Source organism: Orbicella franksi, chromosome 2 (genome assembly GCF_964199315.1).
Source record: "Orbicella franksi chromosome 2, jaOrbFran1.1, whole genome shotgun sequence".
Lineage (NCBI taxonomy): Eukaryota > Metazoa > Cnidaria > Anthozoa > Scleractinia > Merulinidae > Orbicella > Orbicella franksi.
Genome location: NC_138146.1, coordinates 21,707,228 through 21,719,773, shown reverse-complemented (window position 1 = coordinate 21,719,773; position 12,546 = coordinate 21,707,228). Strand labels below are relative to the sequence as shown.

At 39.7% G+C, this 12,546-nt stretch overlaps 1 protein-coding gene and 1 pseudogene across 1 annotated transcript; both read left to right on the top strand.

Moving 5' to 3' along the window:
* Positions 1 to 3,498: 3,498 nt before the first annotated feature.
* Positions 3,499 to 5,342, top strand: LOC145478639 (melatonin receptor type 1A-like; annotated as a pseudogene).
* Positions 5,343 to 5,490: 148 nt separating this feature from the next.
* LOC145471752 (uncharacterized) lies at positions 5,491 to 11,785 on the top strand. The gene is made up of 4 exons (XM_081454880.1): positions 5,491 to 7,223; positions 9,437 to 9,509; positions 9,960 to 10,071; positions 10,432 to 11,785. The coding sequence occupies exons 1-4, from the start codon at positions 6,231 to 6,233 to the stop codon at positions 11,618 to 11,620; spliced, it is 2,367 nt and encodes a 788-aa protein (XP_081311006.1). The 5' UTR covers positions 5,491 to 6,230; the 3' UTR covers positions 11,621 to 11,785.
* The last annotated feature ends 761 nt before the right edge of the window (positions 11,786 to 12,546 follow it).

Here is a 12,546-nt window from a genome sequence, read left to right as displayed (position 1 = left end):
GACGCCGAGAAATAACATCCACAATTAAAACAATTCCTTCTATTGAAAAAAAAAAAGTCTGGAGGCATTGCAGAAACTGACTGCATGAAGGTCTCAGATAAAAACGGATTGATTATATCAAAGAAAGTATAGGCAACAATACTGAAATGGAATTTGGCATTTGAAGGTACTTCCAAGCGATTCAGTGTTATCACATTTCCGCCATCATTTTTCATGTAAGAGGCCCAAATCAGTTTAATGGAGATAGAAGATATAATCAAACACAAATGCCGGGATTAATGATCAATTATGACTATAGGCTTAATAGGATATGCAATGAGGAGAAACGTAAGTGGACAAACAAAGACCGAATATGTGAAAAAAGGATACTTTTGATCCTCGACTGATGTTCAGTCTTTGTTGATAGCATAATACAAAACGATAACAGAACACAAAAGGGGAAAAATAGAATAATGTACAGATAGTTAATGGATCTAGAAGTCACGTAGACTCCAGCCCAAAGCAGAAGGCTTTTATGTTCAGTAACCAACTGAAACTAATTCGATGTGACGGCTTCCAAACACATACACCAACACAAGGAATTGAAAAGGGGTAAATGGTACAATCTTATGAATGAATGAGGCAAGTTCCCTTGCAATGTCGAGCAATACAAAAGTTTAAAGTTACTGCTACTTACCAGAGCTGTGTGTCTTTCGTGAGATCAAATCAAATAAAGATCATATCTAAGAATTGGATATTTTTATCTGTAAGACGACAGATTAACCAGCACGCACAGCTTAGTCACGCACGATAAAGAGGCGGGAAATGATCCTTGTTCCCAGGTTTTTTGTTTTGCTGCCGAGGCATGGAAAAAATTCACAGGTTCGCCCTAGCTCCCTTCTTGAACTCCCTAAGTAATAAAAATACTGCACCAGGCAATTTATCACAGTCGTATTGATATCGTAAGTATTATAATATTTGTCTGTAATATTGAACATTTTTTCTATCTCTTACTATTTCAATTTGCAGGAGTTTGGTTAAAAAACGAATGAGGTAAACGAGGTCAAAGACTGAAAGAGCTAGGAGAACTTTTGGGTGACGAGAGTGCAAAATCGTTTTCAACGAAGATTTCCGAACGTAATCCACAGAATCTCAAAACGGCTCCCGAGTGTCACTCCAAGTGACCAAAGAGGTCCGAAGTTTTTGGAAGATCTATTTTCAAAAGTTACGGTACGAATCTTGTCAAAATCGCGAAGATTCTCTAGAGTTCTTAGGTGAACCATCGCATGTTCGTCATGGTCTCCTGGCCTGAGATATACGTCAGATTACAGTATCTGGGCTGGTTCAAGATCAAATGTTATCTGAATACACTTCATTCTAAGAGGATCTTTGTTATCACATTTCCGCCAACAATTTTATGTAAGAGGCTCATATCCGTTCATTTGAACGTGTTGTTGTTGTTGTTTTTTTCAGAACAAATTGCACTCAAAATCACGTAGTATATATAAGAGGCCAATCTTCATAAAAAATATCGCAGTGAGTATGCAACGCGATGGTTCAAGCTGCTTAGAATATAATTGATAGAATATAGCAGGAGATAGGTACAAAACGTCCTGCGCTTTCACTAGCTATTAAGCGATACATTGTTCGTTGCAATCTCTCAACATCGAAGGGAGCAGCTCACGGTGGAGGTCTTTCGGCCACGTAAAATGCGTGCTCAAAGTCAGGCTTACGTGACGAAAAATTTGATGCTTTGAGTGCTCGCTGGTTGATTGAAAGTAAAAATGTTTTATCTTATATCACAAAATCCAAGCTGACAGATGACGAACTTATGCAAATAGCCGAGTGCTGATTATCGCAGTCTTCAAAGTTACCCTTAACGTAAAGGACACCAGAAAGTAGCAATTTCAGTAATGACAAAGAAAACATCGACGACGGATGATGATACGATAAAGAAAGGAGAAAGATGGCAATGACTGGGGGATTCAGTTAGAATACCGGCATAACGAAGATCAACGAAGAACCAACTTGACTGGATAAATCCTGTGTGGCTTGGAGTCTTAAAAAAAAAACCAGACAGTCAGACAAATGACCACACATTGTGATAATTCTTACTAGCTCACCATGCAGTTGACAAATTCAATGGCAAAAGGCCGTGTTTTTAACAGGCAAAAGGACAAAGAGAAAACAAGGTTTTGACATCATACATTATACTCGTATTTACGATATTCCTTTTGTTATCGTTCTGAAACACGCGTGAAAAATGACTCGAACTTGGATTTGACCAGCGGTAAACCACTGCTATCTATCTAAAGTATCTTTCAGCATTATATAGTACGCATATAATTTATGCTTTCCGTATACCGCTCCGAGATGGCACCCAGTCCCTCACTGCTGCGTTGCCTGAGCTCTTTTTACTGGGCAACAAATGAGCACAACAAATTGAAAAAACATGGCTATAGGTGAAAGGTCCAAAGCCGCCTTTATTGAAACATGAAGTTTGATGATTAACGATTTTTAAAATGATTTTAATGATTAATTCTTGCACCTCAGAGGGGGGTTAAAATAACTATCATTGGCTCCTGCCCCAGAACAGTGTAACTTTGATTATGGTAATCAAACGCTGTGAGAGAAGGCATAAAAAAAATTCTATTTACAGGAAGATATTTTATTTACGCTTTTGCAGAACAACCTTACTCGAAACACTGAGCTGTAGGCATGCAGGTTGACGTTATTGTCCAGGGCGAGAGATTTTCGCTGCTGCAGGTGTTTTTTTGAAGATTTCTCAATTAAGGAAAAGCAAACTTACTCAAATTACCATGTGGAATGACTTAAGGATCAAAGTCTTGATCTGAACGACACCTTATTGAGAGAAAATTACTCGGCGCCCATTTCAGGCCAGATTTCTGCATTCGAATCAGTTTAATAAACACACATTTATAACTATAGTCGTCCTTCTAAGACGAAATTCTTTAATGGTGCCTTAAATAGTCTCCCTCGGCAGGAAACATTTTAAACCACGTCAGATAATTGTTTTCACAGCAAGTGTTTCGAGTAGAGAATCGATTGTACCCTTAATTTTTCAGAATACACCATGTCGCATGGGTCCAATCGACCAAATTCTCCAATTTGTCATTTACTTATTTATTTTCTCTTTTCATCTATATGTTTACATTGATTACGGCAAATGGTCCTGTCACGGACATTCGTATGAGAATATATTGAGAAAATATTTACACATGAAAACTTTTAGCAACGTGATTATGGCAAACAGCCGGTTTATCTTGATTAAAATTTAAAAAAGGAGAGACACCTCTCGCGATGCCATGACAATTTTAGAGTGTCCCCGCAGTCTAAACCTCTTTGTTAAGGGCCGCTTAGCAATTGCTTTGTTGAATTACCTTTGTTTTGGGTGCTTCAGGAATCATTGTCGCAATTTCTTGGTAAAATTAATTACGGATCTCTCCGTTTTTGCCTTGACTAATTTGAAATCTACTTACTCGCATAGAACAAGAAGTATTGTCGCATCAGTTAAAAGCAAAGCAAGCAATTTTTAAAACGAACACTTCAAGAGCCGGCGCAACAAAACTGGGCTCGATTTAGCCATGAATCAGAGTTTCTCCGGCCCTGAACGCCTCGAGCACCTTCTCAACTCAAGAAGTACTTCCACCATCGTTTTAGAATCTTCAATCGCCGTATTAATTTTCCTTGTGGCGGTGCCCGGCAATGTGCTTGTTCTTCTGGTTGTTTACAAGACGCCTAGACTACGAAATGCAGCTGGAATATTGATCACTTCGCTAGCGATCTCAGACATTGCCATGTTGCTCTTCGAATTCCCAATAACTTTTTCCGCCATGATCACTGGATGATGGCTTGGTGGTTTTTATCTTTGTCAAATCACAGGCTACGCAGTGCCTTTTCTCTGCAGCGCGTCGGTACAAACAATGGCCTTAATGGTACTTGATCGTCATTTCCGCATCGCTCATCCAGCGAGGCACCGAACCATATTCAGCGTAAGACGAACAAAGTTAATGGCACTTCTTGTGTGGCTGTGCGCGTCCACGGTTCGACTTCCTTACGTCGCAAATGGCGATGTATATACTTTTCATCCGGGCAAAGGGATTTGTTTCGTCGAGTTTACACTCTCGGCGAAGGTCGGCATCATATATCTTGTCCTGCCTTCGATTGTTGTCCAGCACTTCTACATGAAAGTATTCCTAGCTCTGAGAGCCAACAGAAGACACGTTCAAACCCTGCGAGGGCTAACAAGCGACCCTCTCAGAATGACAATACAAGAAGTCAAGTTAACAAGAACTTTATTAGTGACCGTGCTCGCATATGCCATTTGTTGGACTCCAGTTATGATAACAGATTTGGTGGACATGGCTCTTGGAGGGTGGGCCCTTCCCCGTGGTGCCTATTTGATGTACTCAACTTGTGGTCTCGCGAGTTGTTGTATAAATCCCCTGGTGTACGGGACCATGAACAAAGTATTCCGTGACGAATACGTCAGATTGCTTGGACTACGTAACACTAAAAATCCTAGTAATTCTATAACTTCAGTTGTAAAGTAGCATTAACGTTTTGCGCAGTTAGAATGTTGCCTTACAAGGCTGTGGGAATGAAGATATAGATGGCATCAATCCATAAAATTTACTGAGCAGTAGCAATAAATTCATTTGATAAAACAAGAGGAAGTGAAGCCCTTAGACCTTTAAAGAGGGACAAAAGTTATGCCTCCGGTCTACGATTGTCCTCTCGATAGTACTTAATAGCGCTTTTTCACATGACGTCCATATTTATGTCCCAAAACAATGAAACCGGGGCCATGTCAGTGTCCTAAACCAATCCTATGGCAGTTCAACTCTTTTCTTATGTAAGCACTTTCTCTTGTTCCAATAAATTTGCATGGCTGCTGGCCACGTGAATGAAAACGCTCCATAATAACTGATTGTAAACGTTTTTCTTTACCAGGCATTGTATTTCTCTAGGTTTTGGTTGTCAGTTTCCGATAAACTTTTCTTTTCTATAATATAAGTAGTTGTTATTAGAATCTAAGTAAAGCTAGACATAAACGAGTTGATCAATGCATTCGTGATATTGTTTTTTTTGGTGCAAAGTCCCCGAAGGTCGAAGAACAATTTGTGAACTTCTTCCTTAGACTACACATAGCGACTACATGTAGTCGGTAGATGGTGGAGAACAGATTTACCCTTACACCACTAACTACGTTAGCTGAACTTGAGAGCAAAATTTGGAAGTTCAACCAAATGCAACCACGAGCTAAAACCGTCTGATCCAATTTGAAAATGACAGCACCAACCAAACACGCCCAACTTGCAACGAATTGTCGATCACGAACAAAAGAACAGTTATGTGTTTGACAGGAAAATTTACCAATATGAGCACAGGTGCACACTATGCAAATTATTTTTAAGGTGGAAAATGTCATTAATTATTAAAAAAAACTGGGTTATTGGATAATGCAATTCAAAGGTTTTCATTGGCTTAGCCACAATGGAAAATGAGCAATCATGCTATGCTCAACATGGTAAGAGAACGCGTAATTCTTAGCGGCAACAATGCCGAAAAGATACTGTAGGCGTTGAAACCGTTATTCGATCGAAATTTATGTTTTCATGAATACACGTTTTTTCATGCTATCTTCGTCTACTGATCGCGTTGAAACATAGTGAACGTATTTAGATGGAGCAGTGGAATCCTATCTTCACCCATACTACCTTCCGATATTGTTACGTGCGCACTCGGTACGCTATTTAAATACTCCAACAGAACTGGCGTTTGGAAAACTCCCCAACTGATAACCTGGAACAGGGCTTGGAACGGCGTCAGAAAGTTACGATTAATACACTGGCTGATTCAACAAAAACAAGTTTTGGCTCCCACAGTTAAGTTACTTACGAGGTTGGCATAAACTGATAAAGCCAAGTAATGATTGTGAAGTCTTTACAAATACAACCACTGAATATTTGTTTTTAATCAGTAACACTGACATTTTACGTTATTGAAATTTCCTGTTATTTGGCTGGACTCGAAGTATATAAGAAGCGAAACTTGTGGCTTTCAAAGTTACAACGGACTTAGCCAAACTGATACGGTATTGCGCCAATGCAGTCGAGAAGTTTGGTTTGGAATTGAACGATGCATCCGCCCCGTGTCATCTGAAAAGGTAAATTAGATGTGGACAATTCGTCAGTAATCTGCCAGAAAGATATTGAAGCATACTTGCCATGTCACTTTTCGAGAAAGATTGCTCCGCAGTACCGCCACCAATATCACTGTCGTTCTTCACGGCGATCATTTCTATCGTCCTGTTCTTCTTTACAGTGCCGACAAACTTCTTAATCTGCTGGGCGGTGTACAAAGGACCACAAGAACTGCTCCGAAATGCGTTTAACTGCCTCGTGGTCAACTTGGCCTTTGCTGACCTTATTGTCGGACTTGTCGTGCTGACAATATCTACATATGTTCACCTGCTGGAAGGTTTAACAAATCATCCAAACTTACCAGTACTTCCAGTGGGTCACATATCATATTTCATATGCTGCACGGCGTCAACTTTCAGTCTTACAGCAATGGCTATCGATCGCTACATTGCCGTTGCTTACCCCGTCGTTTACAGAAACAAGATCACCCCTCGTGGTGCTGTCGCCGTCTCGATTTGCATTTGGTTTATTTCTATTTGCTTGCCCTTAGCTGTCTATTTCCAAATTGGCTTCATAAAATACGCTTTCGTTTTTGCCAATACAGCTATTGTTGCCACATTGCTGATCTTTTTCTTTTCGTACATCACAATTTATCGCAAGCTTCACGCACAGTTTCATATGTCTTCGCAACTCCAATCGGGAATGAATTCACACAGCGCTCAAATACGAGCACAAGAACATGAAAAGCGCCTGGCGAAGACATTCGTTCTCATTCTGGCGGCTTATCTCATCTGCTACACGCCTTCATGTGTAATAATCTACATCTTAAACTTCTGCCGCAGTTGTAGCTGCATAACAATCCATTGGTTTCGAGACCTTCAGTACGTTTTCATCTGGTTCAACTCCGTGCTCAATCCGTTTCTTTATTCCTGGCAAATTCCAAGCTTTAGAGACGCTGTTTTGGCAAGAATACCTTGGAAAAGAAGTGCAAGTCCAAACCAAGTATCCCCTGATGACCAATCGTTGGGAATGACCGACAGCAATTCTCTTCCGTCCCGAAGAGTTACGATTGGTAGAGTATAGAGGCTTTTTACTGTCATCGTAAAACACAGCAACAGATGAACATGCTGATTTGAAAAAAAGTGACTGCGATCGAAGTTAGCAATAATGTACAGGAAAAGAAACCAGGCGAGGTCGTTGGTATGGACGGATTAACAAGACTGAAATGTTGAATCTGAGGCCAACGGGACAAAAATCGAAACGATTTCTTTCTCGGGCCTACATCTTTCCGACAAATGTTCCTAATTTCCTGTGTCATTGAAACTAGTACAGTGTTTGCATAGCGTACAAAATACTGAGACCAGTGTGCGTTTCTCTGAACGGCTCGAAAGTTTATGCTGGACAAGAGTTTTATGGGAAGTAACATGGGGGTAATATTAAGTTTTGGGGGTAACATTACGTCATTAAGTTGCCTAAATTGGTCCTGTCAAGGCATTGGCACAATTCGCCAAAAGACAAAAGTTTGCATTGCTCGTGGAGCTGTAGATACATATGAGCTTTTACTTCAGCCACGGCATGCTTTGTAAATACAAGGCAGTTTAATGTAACAATCGTGTTTGCATAACCTCACGCAGCCTGTCTGTTTGAGAAACTTAGACAAGTGGACAATTCTCGCGGGGAAGGAATATTTACCCTAGTCTGGCATGAAGCGCTTACAAACTGTGTCGATGGAAGTCTACAATATAAGATGCCAACAGCACTCCCGTTCTATTGACATGCATGGACCAACAAAAATGTTTCCCACATAGAGGATTGGTAACGCGTACGCAGGAAATTTACTTCAGAAGATACAAATTAGGAGGACCACACTCATTAGTTAATTGTGACAGCTGTTCGTGATCCTGAGAAACAAAATAGACGTATATTGTTTACCTGTACAGTACCGTATCATCAGAGAAACGGATCAAGAAAATCTATGCTCTTTTCTTGTACAGATAGGATACTACAATGAAGAGTAATATATTTGATCGAGAGAAAATCCTAAATTTCTCTTGATTTAACCTGCTTCCTTTTATAACAAAGCAGTACCACCAATCAAAAGGTTGCATGACATATGCGCCGATTAGAACGTAAATAAATCAGTTATTCCCACGCGGAAGCGGTTTTTACAGAGAAGCGACATCATGACTTGTCACTGAAGTTTCCTATCATAGTGGCAACTTAAATTAACTTTAGCGTCACTGAGACAAAATATGATTGGGTTTCAAAGGCACTTTAAAGTGATTTTAGAAATCGAACCAATCACATGTTTTTTTACTTTCTTATCATACTCCCCACTTTGTATTTACAGTTCCTGAAAACAGGCCCGTAGAGCAAGTATAAATCAGTTTATTGAGAACTTGATCTTTGAATAATGCAATTCAAGAGTTTTCATTGGCTTAGCCATCATTGTATATGAGAATTGTACCATTCTCTAAGCGTGCGGATAATATTTTGGGGCGATTTTGTTTTTATATTATTTTAGTTTTCCATATTTGGGGTCGTTTTCAATGAAAAAATATATTTCACTCACATTTGTTGGGTGGGCGAAGCTCACAGTGAGTCGGCAGCTGACTGAGAACGAGAGTCACGTGGTCCAAACGAATTCTACTACGAAGATTGGGCGCTAGTTTAGAACTTATAGATGAGAAGATTGGGTACTAGTTGGCTGGTTTGAGTGGATAATCGGTAATTTAGCTTTCGTAAGAGTATTGGCCTCGAGTACTACGTGGAGTCAAGCTGTTTGTAATGTAAGGTTGTAATTTACAGCATGTGTTTCTCCTTTTAAATGTGATGAAATGAATGTAACGTAATAATGAAAATAATAAAAATTATGGGTCCTGATTATATATGTAGAAAAAATGAATCACCACGAATAACCAGTGGCCATGAATGACTATGAATGGTCACTCTTGGTCATTCATGGACATTCGCAGCTATTTATGGTCACTCGTGGCCGATCGCGGTCATTCGTGTGTACTTTTAGACACGCTTACCATTCCCCGGTTATTTTGATAAATAAACTAGTACAGTAGAATCCCGATTTTTCAAACCTCCATGGGAAAATTGGTTCGAGAAATCGAGGGTAAAATTACAGTGTTCGACTGAGGAGAGGGAAACGACTTCTGATTCGGCAGGTTCGAAAAAATGAGGGTTGGAGAAATCGGGATTCCACTGTCATTGCTTATCGGTTACATGAAAATTTGCATTTATAATAGAACACGATCTTGTCTGTTCCATGTTTCCATCAGATATCTAACTTTGTCTTATTCATCTACATTGAAAAACCAGGCGCACCTTTCGTGGGTTTTCGAGAAAACAAGAGTATTATGTTGTGTATTTTTGCGATGAAAACAAATGTATCAAATTACAGACGTTGGCGTAAAAAAGTAAATTATCACGTTTGCTTCTTTAATGTCTCAGAATGAATTCAAAATTAACGAAAAAGAAGGAAAATACCGCGGTAAAATTGAAATCTGTCCTGATTAGCAAAGTAGGAGTGAGCTGCAGGGGTGGGGACCTGTACCTGCATAGCGCATGACCACCATATGTCGGTGCTGAACATCACACCCTAAATAATCTGATATTGCCTCACTAGTTCTTATCTGTTACATCTTAGACGGAGATTGCAATAAATAAGTATAAGTTGGAAACTAAACCATGGCGAGGTCTGAAGGAAACTAGCTTAACAGACCTTATGAATCTTGATTGCAATCTAAATTACGGCATCCGAAAACGTTAGAAAAGAAAACCGTAATACACTCGTTTTAAAAGACCTTGGAAGGGGCGGAGAAAAACAGGCAAAGTTTCCGGATGCATGTGACTTTGTCACGTTTCAAGGGAACAGAAATGTAACCAGGCCTTTGTGCCATGGCTCGTTTGCGCTGTATGCCACTGTTGTCTGCCTGGCTTTAGGTATTTATGACAGACATGAATAACTGAGATGATAGTTTAATAACTGTGAGAAAGGACATTTAACATGTACTACCTAAACTTTCCAGCTCAGAGAACTGACCGCTGTAAAGTAACAAATTTGTCAGTAGAAAATGGTATCACATGACTTTTCGGTAACCTTTTTGTGCGTGGGAAAGCTGAAAGCTGAAACCACGGAGATAATATTAAAGGAGTCATTTAGACCGATTTTCTTCTATTTAGAGTTCTACAAGCCTTCTCATCACGCTACACGTTGCACCAAGTTGTTATGTTTCTGCAAGGGTTTTTTTTTATTGAAAGTCACTTGAAACAGTATGGTTAAAACTACGTCTTCAACCTCAGCTAGCATCAATAACCGAAGTCTTCTCGTGAACAAAACGCTTTCACAGGTACATCTAGAGAGCGAGGACGAACAGCAAACAATTACTGTTGCAATTACCCTTCTTCTCCTAATTTCATTTCTAGGATCGATTGCGAATTTCCTTGTTTTGAAAGCGATATTCAGCCAGAAAAGACGAAAGCTGCACGAGTATCTCATGTTGAACCTAGTTGCCACTGATGCAGGGACATGTCTCGTGGGTATTCCGCTCGATGTCGCAGAGCAGGTGATTGGCAAATTTCCTTACGGAGTTGCTCTTTGTCATGTTATTTACCCGTTTCAGTCCGCGCTAGTCTATTCATCCGTTATGACACTGTTATTCATGTGCGTAGAACGCTATAGATTGATTGTAACACCGCTGAAGCCAAGATTACGCGTAAAAACTGGATTAACAATCATTGCAGCGATATGGCTGTTATCGTGCCTCATGGTCCTTCCTCTATCTCTTGCCCTGAGGCTCAAAGGATCTTATTGCATCGAGGAATGGCCGAACGCTTACAGTGGGAAAGTGTTTACCCTCACTATCTTTACTCTACTTTACCTAATACCACTGGTTATCATGACCTTCCTCTACGCTTTTATGATCGATGTATTAACCAAGGACACTGCGTCTTTAAAACGGCGGTGGAAAAGAAAAAGCAGGACGATTTCCCAGGAATCAGTCTATGTGCGAATGGAGAGAAACTTCACAATTGTCAAAGTGTTTGTCATTGCTGTAGTCGTGTTTGCAGTGTGCATGTTACCAACACATATCACTTGGCTGTGGCACGATTTTGGAAGCGGTTCTGAAAGACCCGAGTTATTTGGTAACGTGGCAACGTTTAGCAACATTCTTATGTATGCTAATTCTGTTTTCAACCCCGTTATTTTTGGATCCATGATGATCGATGCTAAAACACTTGTAAAACTTTGCAGAAGTTTGCTTTGCTGCCGTTGCGGACGAAATAATAGAGACCCCAAGCAAGTTTTTGCTCTTAAAGTTCGCTCTCCTTCGATGTCAGCTCAGTTGCAAAGGGGATCATTCTGTTTGTCGCTGTCTAAAGCTTCGGAGATCTTCAACAGTGGAAATAATGAAACAGTCAGAGCGACGAAAATAACTGTAAAGAACACCGATCAATGGTAAAGCTAAAACACTGAGCTGACGTGATTCAGCGTGGTAGACTAGAACTTTCAAAACGTGATCTACTTTGATTTGACAAATTAATTGAGAGTAATTAATTAGATTGGTTTACCATAAAATTTATTACGCTGCACGTTTCGTGAAGTGGTCGAGATCAAAAACGCTATCATTAGGGTCATCTGTTCCAGCGTTCTATCGTCCTTTATGTTGTTTTTCCACTCTTAAATGACAGATCCTTTTTGAGTGGTATAAAGCCATATGTAAATAAACACAAAGCGTTTGTAATAAGTATGTATTTAGTGCATTATCAGCTGATGAAAGAACATATTCTAGCTTATTCTCAGTCAATGGAGTGTGCTTGGCACTTCAAGTGTCAAACACCACGTCTCGGTCATGCAACTTTCCAAATGTTAGCCTTGTTCATTGAAAACTAACAAAGAAATCGAATGATAGATCATGACTGTATTATGCATTGCAAGGCCATCAAATTTAAGAGATTTTGAATTGCAGAGGTCTTATTAAGTCCGGTTTAGCGGTGATCCTTTGCTACCCCTGTAGGTACATAATTACAGGGTCAATAGGGTCGAGTTCCTTTATAGGCGATTACCTTACAATAATGATGGTCTTAAAATAACCTGAAATGTCTAAATATATCGTATTTGAAACGATACAAAAACGCATTGAGTGAAAAATAAATGGCCACAAAAGAACGATAGGTGTGTGGCATTGATAACCTGACTCATTGACATATTTTGGAAAAATCGTAATTTGGTTTGAACCAAACTTCACAATGACTCTGTTTGCAAAGTGCTCTGACACGTTTTCATTTACATCCACAGCACTGTCTTTGCTACGTGTTGTTACTACTGGTTAGGAAATGTTTGTTCGCTTGTTTGTTATTGATAGTTATTGTTACGACTTTAAACCAG

Excerpts from the sequence above, each read along its gene's own strand:
- LOC145471752 (XM_081454880.1), top strand. The coding sequence starts at position 6,231 with ATGTCACTTTTCGAGAAAGATTGCTCCGCAGTACCGCCACCAATATCA. Across the intron at positions 7,224-9,436 it reads GAAGAGTTACGATTGGTAGA|ATATCTAACTTTGTCTTATT; the intron begins GTATAGAGGCTT and ends TGTTTCCATCAG. Across the intron at positions 10,072-10,431 it reads TGCCATGGCTCGTTTGCGCT|TATGGTTAAAACTACGTCTT; the intron begins GTATGCCACTGT and ends CACTTGAAACAG.